Genomic DNA, 18,027 nt, shown 5'->3' with positions numbered 1-18,027 from the left:
ATGATAATAATAAATAATAATAATAATAATAATAATAATAATAATATCCCTTAACTGTGGCAAAGTGTACAAGAGTACCCCCTGGGAGAAAGAGGCACTGGAGGTATGAACTATGGGGATGCTTTGGGCTGGATTAAGAGGACAATTTCAGACTCACATTATGGTCCCTGGAGAGACTCCCTATAGGCATTGTAACAGCAGTAACCCTGGTGAGCTGCAGTTTCGGGAGAAAAATAAATCAATCCCTATTGTGATGGGATGATGAGCTGCTTGTGCGTAAAATCCTAGTCCCTCAGAGTTTGGCCAAGTCCGCAAACCTCTGCCTACGACGGAGCCCCTCAAGCATGGCTCCGTCAGTCGCTAGCAGAATCTCATGTATACTGTTCCAAAGCTTCTCCTGCAGGGGAGGTGAATTTATTTTGAAATCCCCCCTTGAAATGAACCTGGAGCTGCTTCAGAGGGGCCCCTGAACACACCACTAGGCTGGCTGCCCCTTGTCTCCTAGCACTATAGGAGAAAGAGATGGGCAAGGGGACGTTTTATCCTTTCCCCCACCCTGAAACTCCCCCCTTCCCTACAAATCCTGAACAGGACGAGGAGGCTCCTGTTGCAAGAAGAACACAACTATTAACTGCTAGACATACACTGCAACATTTTGTGGCAGGCCACACTGGTCTCCTCCCCTGCCAAACTCCCCTGCGGTCTTATGTTTTGCATTTTGAAGGGAAATGGGGCATTGCCAAATAAGCCTCGCTTCTTATTCCTTATCTGTTTATTTGCTTCTCAGACCGCCTTCGTCCTCCGTTCTTCTCTGTGTCCCCAGAGCATCACACCCAGTGGCATAGCGTGGGGGGTGCAGGGGGGGGGGCGGCCACACCGGGTGCAACATCTGGGGGCGCGCGCACGCACGCACTCGCAGCTCTCTGCCCCTACCTGGCTCACTCACTCTCTCTCACTGCAGTACTGGCTGTGTGAATCCGATCCAAGCTGCCGGGTTGCTGCCCACTGTGGAGGGGGGGTGCCAGGCGTGCGGTGCGGTGCGGAGAGAGAGCGAGGGACTATTGGGTTAGGGGGCGCAAATTACTTGCCTTGCCCCGGGTGCTGACAACCCATGCTACGCCACTGCTCACACCTACAGCAGTGGGGAGATTGTGAACCTCACATGCTCTGCTCCTGAAAACCTTCTCATGTCGAGGGTTCTCTTTGGGAAGGACCGATGGCTGTTGCATGTCTACAGGCCCCCTTCTCCTCTGGCCTCCTTTACGTACATGAGGCGCTTGTTTCCTCAAGACAGCGGGGATCATTTTTGCACGTACCGAGCTGCGGAATCGAGCTGGAACATCTCATCCCCAGAAAGCAGAAGGATCAGGATTTCAGTGATGGGTGAGGCCTTAAAAAACGCATAATTCCCTTGGAAGATGAAGGGGAAGGCTGCCCTAGAATGTCCCAGGTTCAATCCCCGTTGTCTCCTGGTAGGTCTGGGAAACTCTCCTGCCTGAGGACCTGGAGAGAGATGCTGCCAGTCAGTGTATACAATGCTAGCAGGACCACTGGTCTGGCGTGGTTATAAGCCAGCGGGTGACGTTCTTAGATGCCAGGGTTACCTCGGAAGTGGGAACCTTGTTGATATCTGCTCAGACTGCAATGTGGGTCTTTTTTTCTTGGACGATAGCGCTGTAACCCTTAGTCAAACATGAATACTACTCATGAGTAAGAAACCAGGCAAGGGGCCTGGGGGCAAGCTGGAAAGCTCCAACACATCACCCTCATACCAGTTACTTCTTTTATAATAATTTTTGTTGGTTTTACAATCTGGTTTTAAATTCACAGAAAAAATCCAATTTAAAAATACAGAATTCTCGGACTTCCACCCTCCCTTTTGTGGAGTCCACAAATAACCCTTTTCACTGCAAATCATATTACCCTCCATTTATCCACAAAACTCTATTTTCTCTTGTAGTTCTTTTCACATTGCAAGTGTTTTATTTCACTCTTGATAATGTTTTTAACTGTTTACAGGGTTCTGTCAAATATATTACAAATGTTTCCCAGTCCTGATTAAAAAAATTATCTCCTGGAAAAAATATGGAACTCTTCACGAATTTGCATGTCATCCTTGAGCTGGGGCCATGCTAATCTTTCCTGTATCATCCCAATTTTAGTACATGTGTTGCGGAAGGGGTCACCACCCTCATACCATTGACAGATGGAGAAGGTCTGAAGTGGGGAGATCCCTCTATTGTACCAGTGGAGACTCCTAATGCATTTTAGGGGATGTGATGGCTTACACATGACATGAGTAGTACAGATCCCCAAACTGTGATCAAGAGTTTAGCCAGCTAACATTTACCTTTCCGGACACTGCACATTTCCCCTGAATATTGTGCAACAGATGCTCCTGATCTTCTCCTCTCCACTCCCCTCCTGAAGTCCAAGTGGGGAATTCATGAACCCACGACTCTCTGTTGACAACCCTGCCTGGATGAACCCGATTTAGTTATGGCTTGCCCCTTAAAACCTCAGTGAGCCACAGACTCCAAATCACTTAGCCATTGTATTCATTTTCTTTTACGACAAGCAGCTAGATGCTCTGACATTGAGCAACAGCTTTTCCTCATCTTGTGGTCCCTCCTAACCCCCTCTCCTTTGTGGCTGGCTCCTCCAGATCCTCCTCCTGCCCCGGTGCTGACAGTGGATCCTCCGTCTGGAGTGGTGAATGAAGGGGGATTCCTGCGCCTCACTTGCTCGGCCTTTGGCAGCGACGCAGAGCAAAGGTTCCATTTCTACAAGGATGGGGTGAAGATTTCCTCCAGCAGTGAAGAGTCTCTGGCGGACTCCGGAGAACCCAGGAATGCCTTCTTGAACGCCTCTGCAAACATCCTGGTCCAAGTCACAGCCAGCATCCACACTGGGGGATTTGCTTGCAGGTATGAGCAGAAACTGAACAGCCGATGGATCATGTCTCCCTGGAGCCAAACGGTGAATCTCACAGGTGAGCCATGCCTCACTGGGAACACAGAGCCCACATTAGAAGTAGGACAGTCCTCTTGTGGGTTTTGTGTTTGAACTCCAAGACTCAAGGATGGAGGGGAAAGAGCAAGGGGTGGGAACAATGCCGTTCTTTGCTGCGACTACCAGCCTCCTTCCTTCCTTCCTTCCTTCCTTCCTTCCTTCCTTCCTTCCTTCCTTCCTTCCTTCCTTCCTTCCTTCCTTCCTTAGATTTTGACAAAGTAATAATCATAGATAAATAAAAACAAAAATGTGCACCCCTCCACTGTGACCATTCCATTGCAACTATTAAATCTCCCAAAATTCCAGTGCCACTTGTGATGGTTTGACCCCTTTCCGTTTTAACAGTACAAATTCTACAAACACCCTCCATATCTCCTCAAAATCATTTCTCCTGCATATTCCCCATCTTACCTTAATAGCACATGTTAATTTATCATTCATAGCTATATCCCATTCTTCCATTTTATATTCTTCTTGCCCCTTCCACTTCCTAGCTATAATAATTCGTGCAGTTGCGTGGCGAGTCTCCTCCCCCATGTGAAATGAAGACACTGGACACAATATTTTAGGTTAATGGGCATAAAAAGGCCACAACTTTATTGATTACAGAATTGAAAGGTATTGGCTTTAGGCATTGGCTCCTATCGACTACCCGGCATGGAGACCGGGAAGGGTTGTCCACAAACCGTGGGGGTCCTGTTGAAGTACGCCAACTAGGATCCCACGGGTGTCACCGCTCGGGGGCGTGCCGGAGGCCCTTACCTCCCTAGGTTTCGGACAAGGCAACGCCCCCCGGAGTCCTCTACCGGACTACCCCTTTCATTGGGGGAAGGTGATGGCGCTTCCTTCCCCCCCTTTCATTTGCATAACAATTCCCCCTGCCAATGCCTAACCGCCAATACCGCGGAAGTTGTGATGTTTGCTACGAGGTAGGCGAAAAAACCAAAAGGCTCGAAGTGCGCCAAGTTGGAAAAATTCCTACCAGGCCCCTTGCGGCGACCAACCGAAGTCCATAGCAAGGTCATAGCTAGCTAAGCCTAAGGGTGGGTGGGATGGAAAAAAACCTCTCAGCTGCCCAGGTGGAAAGAGGGCGGTCTCCGGGCGTGCCTGGCCTTAAGTAGGCCAGGCCCCACCTCCCCGGCCCGCTGATTGGCGGGCCGGCTCAGTGACATGCCCGGGGATTCCCTGCTCGCGCGGGGGGCAAAGGCCAGCCCCTGCGCGTGTGTGGGAGGAGTTAGCCCGCAACCCCCTCTCCTCCAAGTCGGAAATGGCTCTGTCAATAAATTTGAGAGCAAGTCCTTCCTAGCCTGTGAACCTTCCACCCCACCATAAATTGATAACAATGCTACCTCTGGAATTTTGGTCAGCTTTAACCCAGTGATTTCTGTTATCTCCTTAAACACCCTTTGCCATTTTTGAAAACATATTTCATTATTGGAAATATGTAAAATATTACATATTGGACTACTGCAATGTGCTCTACATGGGGCTAACTTTGAAGGTGACCTGGAAACTACAACTAATCCAGAATGCGGCAGCTAGACTGGTGACTGGGAGCAGCCACCAAAACCATATAACACTGGTCTTGAAAGACCTACATTGGCTCCCAGTATGTTTCCGCGCACAATTCAAAGTGTTGGTGTTGACCTTGAAAGCCCTAAACGGCCTCGGTCCAGTATATCTGAAGGAGCGTCTCCACCTCCATCGTTCAGCCCAGACACAGAGGTCCAGGTCTGAGGGCCTTCTGGCAGTTCCCTCCCTGCGAGAAGTGAGGTTACAGGGAACCAGGCAGAGGGCCTTCTCAGTGGTGGTGCCCGCCCTGTGGAACGCCTACTTGGAAGAAAACAGTGCAGGACAACTGTCTGAACGGAGTAACTGCATTGAGGTTTCCATTATAGGTGAGTTAAGTTTGGCTAGTTCATATCATCAAAAGGCAGAGGGCCTTCTTGGTAGTGGCTCCCGCCCTGTGGAATGCCCTCCCATCAATAAACAACTACCTGACTTTTAGAAGACACCTGAAGGCGCCCTGCTTAGGAAATTTTTTAATATTTGATGTCTTATCATGTTTATAATATTATATTGTGAGCCGCCCACAGTGTATGTATGTATGTATGTATGTATGTATGTATAAATAATTTATTTCTTTAAAGACTTGCTTTCAACATTGTGTTATGTACTTGTCTTGAAGCCTGTTAGTGTGTTTTTAAGCACATCCCCGCTCCTTTATTTTTTATCTTCACAGCTCAGTTGCCAGATTCATCTGCTACATCAATGGGGCATGTATGGTGGGCTAGTCTGCTTCTGATCCCGGCAGTCGTGTTTGCGTACTATTGTTGGAGAAAGAAAGGCAGTAAGTGATGGGCCCTTGGGACCATCCAACTTAAACCCCAGAAGAAGAGCCTGCCTCCCTTTGGGCCTAGTTCCATAGATTAACTATGCACTGCTATTAAAAATCCCATAATAATACAATCTGTAAGTGGAAACCAGCCCACTTTGTTAAGTTAATGACTTGGGCTGGCTAGTTAAGTACCACAATTTAGCATAACGAAAAAAGACGCTCTGTGTCATAGAATAGATGGGTTGGCTTTTCTTCCAGCTCCTTACCTACCTACATAGGAGAACAATAGGCAGAGTTGTGTGAGAGCTGGAAGCTGGAGAAAGCCCCCCCCCCCCCCGGGGGGGGGGGGCAGAAAAATTGGGGTTGGGGACAGGTTTCTTTCCAATTTTTCTGGGTTTTCCCCAGGCTTTCCCATCTCTAAGAGAGAGACATGTTTGCTCTGGGTTTGGGGGCTGTCCTGGAAAGCTAAAGGGGAAGCAAGATCTATGGAGATGTCAGTACTATGATACCTTCCATCCTATGCTCTGGTTGTTTATGTGTGTAAATAAAACCATATACCCTAGAGACACCACAGTCTCTGCTGACCTTCATTCCAAGGAAACAGAGTCCTGGATCAGTGCAGGAATTTGTGGAGTCTCTCACAGATCAGAGATAAGGATGGTGCATAACCATACTTTTAACTTTTCACTCCCTTTCTCTCTCTCTCTAGTTCTTTTTGCCTTGGGCACATCAAAATATCAGCTAGCATCTGAGACAAAGGAAAGCAAGGAGGAAACAAGTCAAGACATGTTTGGGTTGTTGGTACCCCAAAAGACAGACTTTCAGGTCAAAGTAAGTAGAAAGGTTTAGGTTTGCATTTTGCTTCCATCTGAGCTCGGGAAATGAGTCCATCCTCTTACTGAAACCAGTTTTATGGGTCAGGATCGCTTTCAAAGAAGCTTAGGAATTGTAATGATTGGTCTTCCGTCCAGGTGAGAAAGTAAACAAGTGTGTAGCTGTCCTTAGAGAATTAGCTACAGCCAGGAGTGGGGATGGCCACTTGAATGGAAACCAAAACCAAAAAAAGAACTCGTGAACCTCTTGTGTCTATAACTGCTAAATTGGCCATCCATGGACAAAGGAACACAAGAAGCTCCTTTATACCAAGTCATTGGCCAGCCTAGCTCAGTATTATCTGCATTGACTGGTAGTGGCTCTTGAGGGTTTCAGACTGGAGTCTACCTGAAGATACCATCAGGGATCAAACCTGGGAGCTGTTGCATGCAGTGCAGATACCTTGCCACTCAGCTACAGCCCTTATCCCCCACCCCACAAACTAAGGTAAGGCAAAAAAAAAAAAAAGGTAAAGGACACCTGGATGGTTATGTCCAGTCAAAGGCGACTGGGGTTGCGGCGCTCATCTCGCTTTCAGGCCAAGGGAGCTGGTGTTTGTTCACAGACAGCTTTCCGGGTCATGTGGCCAGCAGGACTAAACCGATTCTGGTGCAATGGAAACACTGTGACAAGTGCCAGAGCGCATGGAAATGCCGTTTACCTTCCCGCCACAGCGGTACCTATTTATCTACTTGCAATGGCGTGCTTTCGAACTGCTAGGTTGGCAGGAGAAGGGACAGAGCAACGGGAGTTCACTCTGTCGCGGGGATTCGATCGGCAAGCCCAAGATTCCGACCGGCAAGCCCAAGAGGCTCAGTGGTTTAGACCACAGCACCAACTGCGTCCTTTCCAAACTACTCCGGGTGATAAACAAAAAGGGATGATTACCCGATAGGCTGTGAGGTTCCCAGGTACATATGTCAGGCCAAGGTCAGAAACAGAAAACAGAACTTACGAACTGATTCAGCCACATCCGTTGCGGCCGCTCACCACAGTGGCTATTGTCTGCCTCCACAGCTGGAGGCAGCAAAGCTTCTGAGCACCAGTTGCTAGAAGCTACAGGAGGGGAGAGTTTTGCTCTTGTGCTCGGATGCTGCTCCTGGGTTTCCCACAGGCATCAGGTTGGCTACTGCGAGAACAGGATGTTGGACTAGATGGGCCACTAGCCTAGCCCTGCAAATCTATTATTCTATTATTATTTGTATACTGCCCTACATCCACAGATCGCAGGGCGGTTCACAACATCAAATTACAGTGGTACCTCGGGTCACAGACGCTTCAGGTTACAGACGCTTCAGGTTACAGACTCCGCAAACTCAGAAATAGTACCTCAGGTTAAGAACTTTGCTTCAGGATGAGAACAGAAATCGCTCAGCAGTGGCACGGCAGCAGCAGGAGGCCCCATTAGCTAAAGTGGTGCTTCAGGTTAAGAACAGATTCAGGTTAAGAACGGACCTCCAGAATGAATTAAGTACTTAACCCGAGGTACCACTGTACAGTATAAAATAACAAAAAAATGCATGATAAAAATAAGAAACCAGTAATCCCACCTCCCACAACACATTTAAAAGGGCATTGGGTGTCAATAGGCCAAAGACCTGGTTAAAGAGGAATGTTTTTGCCTGGCGCCTAAAGGTGTATATCAGGGATAGGCAACCTAAGGCCTGGGGGCTGAATCCAGCCCAATCGCCTTCTCAATCCGGCCCGTGGACAGTCCGGGAATCAGCATGTTTTTACATGAGTAGAATGTGTCCTTTTATTTTAAATGCATCTCTGGGTTATTTGTGGGGCATAGGAATTTGTTCATCCCCCCCCGAAAAAAAATATATAGTCTGGACCCCCCACAAGGTCTGAGGGATGGTGGACTGGCCCACGGCTGGAAAAGGTTGCTGACCCCTGGTGTATATTCTTAAGTTCTTATGTGTGTGCCAGAAATTACCATATTTTTCCGTGTTAGAACACTAGGTCCCCCCCTAAAAATAATGTCAAAAATTAGGGGGTGTCTTATACATGGATACATCTCCCCCCATTTTCTTATATTTGAGTCCCCCAAAATAGGGGGCATCTTATACCTGGGGGCGTCTTATAGATTGAAAAATACGGTATTTTGCTGGTCATCCCGTTTGAAGTATATTTTGCAGAGAGCCCTGGGGGGTACACTGGGAAAGAAACCTCCTTCTCAATGGACTGTTCCTGAGCCATTTCTGCTTTCCAGCTTGAACCGTGGGTCACCCTCCGTTTCCCTCTCCATCCTCAGAGCTCAGACGTCACCTATGCCACCATTGCCTCCCCACCGACTGTGACTGCCTCTGAACCAACGCTGAAGAACGATCCCATCTCGGCAAAAGACGAAGAGGTCCTCTACAGCGATCTTCTCTTCCATCCTCAACAAAGCCACCACGAGGCTGTGCAGGAAAGAGATGGCCCAGAAGTGGAAAGGGCAGGTGCTGTGTGAAGCAATGGGTGGATTTGTCCCTTTCAGTCTCTCCTTTTCCCACTCTCAGTTCTCCACACTGACACATCAGTTTGTGATTTATTTATTTTTCAATTCTCATAAAAACTCAGCAGCATCTTAGAAAGAATATCTCCTAGCATACATACTTGCCTGTGCAATTTTGCATTTTCTGCACATCCTTGCAAAGCAATTTCCCCTGATCGTAACGTGTCCCTGCATGCTATTTTCACCAATAAATGCACACTTTACCTTAAGTGTGCATTTTTGAACATGTTGCTCAGCTGGAGAACTGCAAAATTAGCGTGAATCTCGAAGGCCGTCACTTTCTCTTTTCTTTTTTTTTATATCATTTTTATTACGTTTTCTGTTTTACAATTTAAAATATTCATTTTACATCCTTAAGATATCAATGACTTCCCTTCTTCTCTTTCCATGGTTCATTTTACATATTATAAATCCCTGCAGATTTTGCAAAAACTATGCCATTTAGTATTCCATTACTGCATCCATCAAAACTTGTTTACACTGTTGAATTTATCTTAATGCTGCCAGCGTTTTCAGCTATACACAATTATTTCCCATATATTCAATAAATGTTTCCCAATCTTCTCTAAACGTATGTTATTCTTGTTCTCTCATTCCATATGTTAAGTCTGTGAGTTGTGCATATTCTATCAACTTAAGTTGCCATTCTTCTTTAGTTGGGATCTCGCTCGTTTTCCATTTTTGGGTTAACAAAACATAGGCTGCAGTAGTGGCATACATAAATAACCTTTTTTGACACCTGGGAATTTCAGTCTGAATTATCCCCAACAGAAAGGATTCTGGTTTTGGAGGGAAAGTACTTTTAATTTTTTTCTTCTTCAATTCATTATGGATCATTTCCCAATACTCTTTTACAATGCCAATGGGCAAAACCCCAATTGTTCCTTTGAAAGTTGATGCAAGAGGCAGGGCGCGCAGCAGTCTGATATTACTAGAGGGGAGCTGTGGAGGGAGCCGTGGTTTTGTTTTGTTCTTCTGAGAAGAGAGGAATCTGGGGACGTGGCCAGTGTGGTCTACCAAGTGAGGAAGTGCTGCTTTTTTTCTTAGTGCACAGCCACACAGCTTCAAGGCCTGCCGTTCTCTCCAGTTTAAACCAAACCTCACACACAGCGAGGGGAGAATCTGTCCATGTTGACGGACTTTGGGAGAAGTGATGTGCGCTGGGCATGCTTTATTTTTTCTATTTTTTTTAAATTTTTATTGGAAATTTTATTTACAACATAACATAAACCCCCTGCCCCCCAATACAGAAATCCACCCTCATTAAACATGAACATAACATACAATAAGCATAACATACAACAATACAAATAAAAGACTTCCTTTATCCTGTATCTGGCCTCCTTATTTACTTCTTATAAGCTGTTTCCTTTATGAATAATTATTAAGATTTTTCTAATTGTAACTTAAATATCCACAAAGTCTCCTGCAGACATTAATTGAAACAAGTCCAGGTATGTCTTTTAGGGCACTGTTTTGTGAAGTATTCTCTGCATTTTCCCCATGTTTTTCGAAACGGTGATCTCTAATTGCCTCTGTTAATCTAGCCTGTTCAATATACTCTAACAGTTTGTCTTGTCATTCCCTGTAATCGGAATCCGGTGCAATCAGACCAGGATTGATGCAATATGTTCAAACCCTCTTGTTCCAGTGAGCAACCTGGCCGCTGAATTCTGCACCAGCTGAAGTTTCCAAACCGTCTTCAGAGGCAGCCCTACAAATAACGCATTGCAGTAATCTAACCTTGAGGATACCAGAGCATAGACAACAGCATCAACCATTCCCACCATCCCTTGAGCACAGACCATGTTGGCTGGGGCTGATGGGAGCTGGATCCCAAGATCATCGAGGGAGCCACAAGTTCCCCATCCCTGATCTAGGGAGAGGAACAGCAGCTAACTGGGCAAATCCTGCCGCTTAGAGGCACCCTTGGGCAACAGGGCAAAGTATTTTAGACAGACAGACTCTTGAGGAAAGAGCTGCAGAAAGTGAGCCAAGCCGTTTGCTGGAATAGGCAGGGGAAGGCAGAACACTGCCCTCTCCCCTGACCCCTTCCACCCCATCTCCCTGGTCATAAATCCCCATCTGAATATTTTAATCTCCCCGATGGCTCATTCTTCTTCAGAATCTCTGTATCGGTCTGCTCTCTTCTTGCCCTGAAGGGGAATGTAGTTGTAGAGACCTTCCTCCTGGTCTTCGGCCAGTTTGGCTCCGCTCTCCATCCATAATTGCGATATTGGGGGCTGAGGCAGAGCAGGGGGCGGCAAGGCAGTAAAAGGCATCTGAGTCCTGAAAAGGAGAAGGAAATTGAGGGACATGTTCAAAGAATGATGATCCCCCCAAGGCTGTTGGGAGCAAATTGAAGGTTCGCATCATCAAGTTTTGACAGCAGCCAGCTGGACACTCCTGGGCAACTCACAAACAGGCCACCCTCCTCTTTTCCTTATCTCCAGTGCACAGCAATTCAGAGGTAGACTGCTTCTGCACAGTGAAGACCTATTTAGCTGTCATGACTAAAATGCTTTGGCAGAATATTCTTCACAAATGTACCTCTTTTCAAAGGGCATCTAAACCACATCCTGTAGCAGCCAATTCCATAGCTCAGTTTCTATTTCCTTAAATAGAGATTGTGGGGGAGGGAGCCAGTTAATGTATTATCAAAGGTTCGTTTTTAAATGGTTCCACAATTTCTCTCCCAGTTTTTTTACACAGAGAATACACACAGCAGCTCTTGGCAAAGGTGAGTGGTCAAGCAACTCAACGAATCTGCTCCCTTCTCCCCTTCTGCCTCCACCTTTCCCTGCCCCATCGCTCTATCCCTGTCCCAGCCACCCCATCTCTTTCAGACATCTTCCCTTCTCTCCAACATGCCAATCATTTCCCCCTCCTTATCTGAAACCCCCAAACTTGTCCTTTTGGTCCTTCTTCCTGGATAGCTCAGTTGGCTAGAGCGTGGTGCTGATGATGCCAAGGTTGCAGGTTTGATCCCCGTAAGGGGCAGCTGAATATTCCTGCATTGCAGGGGGCTGGACTAGATGATCCACCGGGTCCCTTCCAATTCTACAATTCTATGCTTCTTCCTGTGGGGTCTCTGGCTCCTTTTTCAGCCTGGGACACCCCCCGCTGCCTGTTCCTCCAGTCTCCTTTCACCCTTTTATCTCCCAGCCAACAGGACGTTGTCCCTCTCTTGACTGATAAGTCTCTCCTGCATTTCCAGGTTGCCAGGCTCTGGGTTCAAGTTTTCCTCCCCTCTGGAAACTCCTTGCATGGTTTGTGGGTGCTCTTCGCCTCCAACTATGTTCAAAACTTTAAGAACTGAACTGCTGCCTGAGCTGGCTATTTCGCTCCTCCCTTCCTCCTTTTGTGCCACCACCATTGTTATTTTGGTCAGCCACTTTTTGGAAGAAATGCTTTAAATAAATAAGAAATTATGAAGACACACACACATCACATCAGTGTTATACTAGCATTAGTTGCCGTTACCTCTGAGGCTTCCTAGTGGCGCTGAACATTTCAACATACTCAGAATTTGCTTCTTCCTTGTTTTCCTGCTCAGATTTCAACGCTTCCAAAGTGGAAATGAAAAGAGAAAAGAGAAGAAAGGTGGTGAGACCTGAAAACAAACCTCTTGAGGCTGGTAGTTCCACAGGACAGACACAGGCAAGGCTCCCTCCCACACCCTAACCACATCCAATACGAAGGAAGACAAAACAAATGCTTGGTTTTGTTGCTTTTAACCAACACTGCTCTCACGGCCACCACTCTCACGACACAGAGAGGAGCATTATCCCCTAAAGATCTTAAGCAGGCTTCTACATACATAGGTAGTAGTAGTAGTAGTAGTAGTAATAATAATAATGATAATAATAATTTATGTATACCCTGCCCACCTTTTGGGTTACCCAGCCACTCTGGGTGGCTTCCAACAGAATATTAAAAACATGATCAAACATCAAAAACTTCCCTAAACAGGGCTGCCTTCAGATGCCTTCTAAAATTCAGATAGTAGTTTATTTCCTTGACATCTGATGGGAGGACGTTCCAGAGGGTGGGTGCCACCACCGAGAAGGCCCTCTGCCTGGTTTCCTGTAACTTGGCTTCTCGCAGGGAGTGAACCACCAGAAGGCCCTCGGAGCTGGACCTCAGTGTCTGGGCTGAGTGATGGAGGTGGAGTTGCTCCTTCAGGTATACTGGGCCAATGATATGAGAGGCCCACAGTCTCCAGCATCACCTACCTCTCTTTCTTCTCGTGCAGTAAAAAGCAAGAGGGACCATCAGGATCACCAGTGGAATCGCCCAGCGTGCATATAGCAGGGGTGACGAAGAGCAATTTGGTGCCCAAACTGCAGAAAGGAAAGAAGGGGATTTGGCTGTTGGTATGAATAAGGGGTCCTGGCAAATATAAGGGGAAGAAATGGAGGCAGTGAGAGATTTCACTTTCTTGGGCTCCATGATCACTGCAGATGCTGACAGCAGTCACGAAATTAAAAGACGCCTGCTCCTTGGGAGAAAAGCAGTGACAAACGTAGACAGCATCTTAAAAAGCAGAGACATCACCTTGGCAACAAAGATCCATATAGTTAAAGCCATGGTTTTCCCAGTAGTGATGTATGGAAGTGAGAGCTGGACCATAAAGAAGGCTGATCGCCGAAGAATGGATGCTTTTGAATTCTGGTGCTGGAGGAGACTCTTGAGAGTCCCATGGACTGGAAGAAGATCAAATGTATCCATTCTGAAGGAAATCAGCCCTGAGTGCTCACTGGAAGGACAGATCCTGAAGCTGAGGCTCCAATACTTTGGCCACCTCATTGGAAGAGAAAACTCCCTGGAAAAGACCCTGATGTTGGGAAAGATGGAGGGCACAAGGAGAAGGGGACGGCAGAGGACGAGATGGTTGGACAGTGTTCTCGGAGCTACCAGCATGCGTTTGACCAAACTGCGGGAGGTAGTGGAAGACAGGAGGGCCTGGTGTGCTCTGGTCCAGGGGGTCACGAAGAGTCCAACACGACAAAACGACTCAACAACAACAACAACAACAACACGAATAAAGGGAGGAGAGACTCCATTGCAGCCGTTGTTGTTGAAGACGCAGTAACAGTAATTCAGTGAAGTTAAAAACATATCAGTATATTGGTATACCGATATACCAAAGGAACAGAAAAGACATTATATGTATGCGACAACAGCCACATGGATGCTGCTAGCCTAGAGATGGAAAGAAAATTGTGTCCCTACCAGAGAAGAAAGGCAAATAAAACTGTTGGACTATGCCGAAATGGCAAAACTGACTGGAAGACTCAGGAACCAAGGAGAACTAAACTTCAATAAAGAAAGGGGGAAATTTATAATTTATCTAGGTGATCACTGTAACAGGTGAAAACCCTAGCAGGATTTTAATAACACTTGCAATGTAACTAATATTATGGACAAGATGGGAAGATATAAAATACGGATTGTGGAAAAATATGCAGTTAAGAGGGTGTACAATAGGACCCACGGAGGGGAAGATGGAAAATCCAGAAATTTGGAGAAATCTCTAATTATGGGTATGTAATTTGGTTTGTTATGAATTAATATTTGTAAAATATTGGGGCATGGCTCACCTGTGACATTCACCGTTTGGCTCCAGGGAGACATGATCCATCGGCTGCTCAGTTTCTGCTCATACCTGCAAGCAAATCCCCCAGTGTGGATGCTGGCTGTGACTTGGACCAGGATGTTTGCAGAGGCGTTTGAGAAGGCATTCCTGGGTTCTCCGGAGTCCGCCAGAGACTCTTCACTGCTGGAGGAAATCTTGACCCCATCCTTGTAGAAATGGAACCTTTGCTCTGCGTCGCTGCCAAAGGCCGAGCAAGTGAGGCGCAGGAATCCCCCTTCATTCACCACTCCAGACGGAGGATCCACTGTCAGCACCGGGGCAGGAGGAGGAGCTACAGGAGCCGTCCGTAAAGGAAAATGAGTACAATGGCTAAGTGATTAGGAGTCTGTGGCTCACGGAGGTTTTAAGGGGCAAGCCATAACTAAATCGGGTTCATACAGGCACAGTTGTCAACAGAGAGTCGTGGGTTCATGAATTCCCCACTTGGACTTCAGGAGGGGAGAGGAGAAGATCAGCAGCATGTGTTGCGCAACATTCAGGGGAAATGTGCAGTGTCCGGGAAGGTAAATGTTAGCGGGCTAAACTCTTAATCCCCTTTGGGGATCTGTACTACTCATGTCAAGGGACGCGGGTGGCGCTGTGGGTTAAACCACAGAGCCTAGGGCATGCCGATCAGAAGGTCAGCGGTTTGAATCCCCGTGATGGGGTGAGCTCCCATTGCTCGGTCCCTGATCCTGCCAACCTAGCAGTTCGAAAGCATGGCAGTGCAAGTAGATAAATAGGTACCGCTCTGGCGGGAAGGTAAACGGCGTTTCCGTGCACTGCTCTGGTTCACCAGAAGCGGCTTAGTTATGCTGGCCACACGACCCGGAATCTGCTCCCTCGGCCAGTAAAGCGAGATGAGCGCCGCAAGCCCAGAGTCGGCCACCACTGGACCTAATGGTCAGGGGTCCCATTTGGATTGAAATGAATTAATGTTTGTAAAATATTAGGGCATGGCTCACCTGTGACATTCACTGTTGGGCTCCAGGGAGACATGATCCATCGGCTGCTGAGTTTCTGCTCATACCTGCAAGCAAATCCCCCAGTGTAGATGCTGGCTGTGACTTGGACCAGGATGTTTGCAGAGACGTTCAAGAAGGCATTCCTGGGTTCTCCGGAGTCCGCCAGAGACTCTTCACTGCTGGAGGAAATCTTGACCCCATCCTTGTAGAAATGGAACCTTTGCTCTGCGTCGCTGCCAAAGGCCGAGCAAGTGAGGCGCAGGAATCCCCCTTCGTTCACCACTCCAGACGGAGGATCCACTGTCAGCACCGGGGCAGGAGGAGGAGCTACAGGAGCCGTCCATAAAGGAAAATGAATACAATGGCTAAGTGATTAGGAGTCTGTGGCTCACGGAGGTTTTAAGGGGCAAGCCATAACTAAATTGGGTTCATCCAGGCACAGTTGTCAACAGAGAGTCGTGGGTTCATGAATTCCCCACTTGGACTTCAGGAGGGGAGAGTAGAAGATCAGGAGCCTGTGTTGCGCAACATTCAGGGGAAATGTGCAGTGTCCGGGAAGGTAAAGGTTAGCGGGCTAAACTCTTAATCCCCGTTTGGGGATCTGCACTACTCATGTCAAGGGACGTGGGTGGCGCTGTGGGTTAAACCACAGAGCCTAGGGCATGCCAATCAGAAGGTCAGCGGTTTGAATCCCCGTAACGGGGTGAGCTCCCGTTGCTCGGTCCCTGCTCCTGCCAACCTAGCAGTTCGAAAGCATGGCAGTGCAAGTAGATAAATAGGTACCGCTCTGGCAGGAAGGTAAACGGCGTTTCCGTGCGCTGCTCTGGTTCACCAGAAGCGGCTTAGTCATGCTGGCCACATGACCCGGAAGCTGCTCCCTCGGCCAGTAAAGCGAGATGAGCGCCGCAAGCCCAGAGTCGGCCACCACTGGACCTAATGGTCAGGGGTCCCATTTGGATTGAAATGAATTAATATTTGTAAAATATTGGGGCATGGCTCACCTGTGAGATTCACCGTTTGGCTCCAGGGAGACATGATCCATCGGCTGCTCAGTTTCTGCTCATACCTGCAAGCAAATCCCCCAGTGTGGATGCTGGCTGTGACTTGGACCAGGATGTTTGCAGAGGCGCCCGAGAAGGCATTCCTGGGTTCTCCGGAGTCCGCCAGAGACTCTTCACTGCTGGAGGAAATCTTGACCCCATCCTTGTAGAAATGGAACCTTTGCTCTGCGTCGCTGCCAAAGGCCGAGCAAGTGAGGCGCAGGAATCCCCCTTCCTTCACCACTCCAGACGGAGGGTCCACTGTCAGCACCGGGGCAGGAGGAGGAGCTACAGGAGCTGTCCATAAAGGAGAGGGTGTTAGGAGGGACCACAAGATGAGGAAAAGCTGTTGCTCAATGTCAGACCATCTATCTGCTTGTCCTAAATTCAAACCCTGGCAGGGAGATTCAATCCCTGGCAGGAGGAAGAAGAAGAAGAAGAGTTTGGATGTGATATCCCACTTTATCAATACCCGAAGGAGTCTCAAAGCAGCTAACATTCTCCCTTTCCCTTCCTCCCCCACCACAAACACTCTGTGAGGTGAGTGGGGCAGCTGCATGTGGAGGAGCAGAGACGCGAACCCAGTTCATCAGATTACGAGTCTACCACTCTTAACCATTACAACACACTGGCTACAGGAGCTACAGGAGCTGTCCGTAAAAGAAAATGAATAAAATGGCTAAGTGATTTGGAGTCTGTGGCTCACGGAGGTTTTAAGGGGCAAGCCATAACTAAATCGGGTTCATCCAGGCAGGGTTGCCAACAGAGAGTTGTGGGTTCATGAATTCCCCACTTGGACTTCAGGAGGGGAGAGGAGAGGAGAAGATCAGGAGCATCTGTTGCACAATATTCAGGGGAAATGTGCAGTGTCCGGGAAGGAAAATGTTAGCTGCCTAAACTCTTGATCCCTGTTTGAGGATCTGTACTACTCATGTCATGTGTAAGCCATCACATCCCCTAAATTGCCCTAGGAGTCTCCACTGGTACCATAGAGGGGTCTCCCCACTTCAGACCTTCACCATCTGTCAATGGTATGAGGGTGGTGACCCCTTCCGCAACACATGTACTAAAATTGGAATGATACAGGGAAAATTAGCATGGCCACTGCGCAAGGATGTCACGTAAATGAGTGAAGCGTTCCATATTTTTTCAGGGCTATATATTTTTTAATAAGGACTGGGGGGAAATTGTAACATCTTTGACAGAACACTGTAAACTGTTAAAAACATTACCAAGATTGAAATAACACTTGCAATGTGAAAAGAAATATAGGAGAAAATAGAGTTTTATGGAGGATAATATGATTTGCAGTAAAAAAGGGTTATTTGTGGACCCCACAAAAGGGAGGGTGGAAGTCTGAGAATTCTGTATTTTTATTGGATTTTTTCTGTGAATGTAAAACCAAATTGTAAAACCAATAAAAATAGTTATAAAAGAAGTACCAACTGGTATGAGGGTGATGTGTCAGTACTTTCCAGCATGCCCCCAGGCCCCTTGCATGGTTTCCTACTCATGAGTAGTATTAATGCTTGACTGTGTGTGGGTTAAACCACAGAGCCTAGGGCTTGCCGATCAGAAGGTTGGCGGTTCGAATCCCCGCGACGGGGTGAGCTCCCATTGCTCGGTCCCAGCTCCTGCCAACCTAGCAGTTCAAAAGCACG

At 47.5% G+C, this 18,027-nt stretch overlaps 1 protein-coding gene and 2 non-coding genes across 3 annotated transcripts in view; 1 reads left to right on the top strand and 2 right to left on the bottom strand.

The window, feature by feature from the left end:
• Nucleotides 1–18,027, bottom strand: part of LOC114582386 (uncharacterized) — a 108,310-nt gene that overhangs the window by 76,638 nt on the left and 13,645 nt on the right. Inside the window, exons 8-10 of the mRNA XM_077917812.1 lie at nt 16,328–16,663; nt 15,392–15,653; nt 14,327–14,691 (exon numbers count right to left, since the gene is read on the bottom strand). Coding sequence (XP_077773938.1) covers nt 14,327–14,691; nt 15,392–15,653; nt 16,328–16,663 — 963 coding nt within the window. The remainder of the gene's footprint in view (nt 1–14,326; nt 14,692–15,391; nt 15,654–16,327; nt 16,664–18,027) is intronic.
• Nucleotides 2,080–2,186, bottom strand: LOC114583760 (U6 spliceosomal RNA). The gene has a single exon (XR_003703589.2). It is a non-coding gene; the product is annotated as a U6 spliceosomal RNA (small nuclear RNA).
• LOC114583761 (U6 spliceosomal RNA) lies at nt 17,409–17,515 on the top strand. The gene has a single exon (XR_003703590.2). It is a non-coding gene; the product is annotated as a U6 spliceosomal RNA (small nuclear RNA).

The sequence above is a fragment of the Podarcis muralis genome, chromosome 13 (genome assembly GCF_964188315.1).
Source record: "Podarcis muralis chromosome 13, rPodMur119.hap1.1, whole genome shotgun sequence".
Taxonomy (NCBI): Eukaryota; Metazoa; Chordata; class Lepidosauria; order Squamata; family Lacertidae; genus Podarcis; species Podarcis muralis.
Note: the sequence above shows the minus strand (reverse complement) of the source record. Positions and strands in the feature narration are given on the sequence as shown.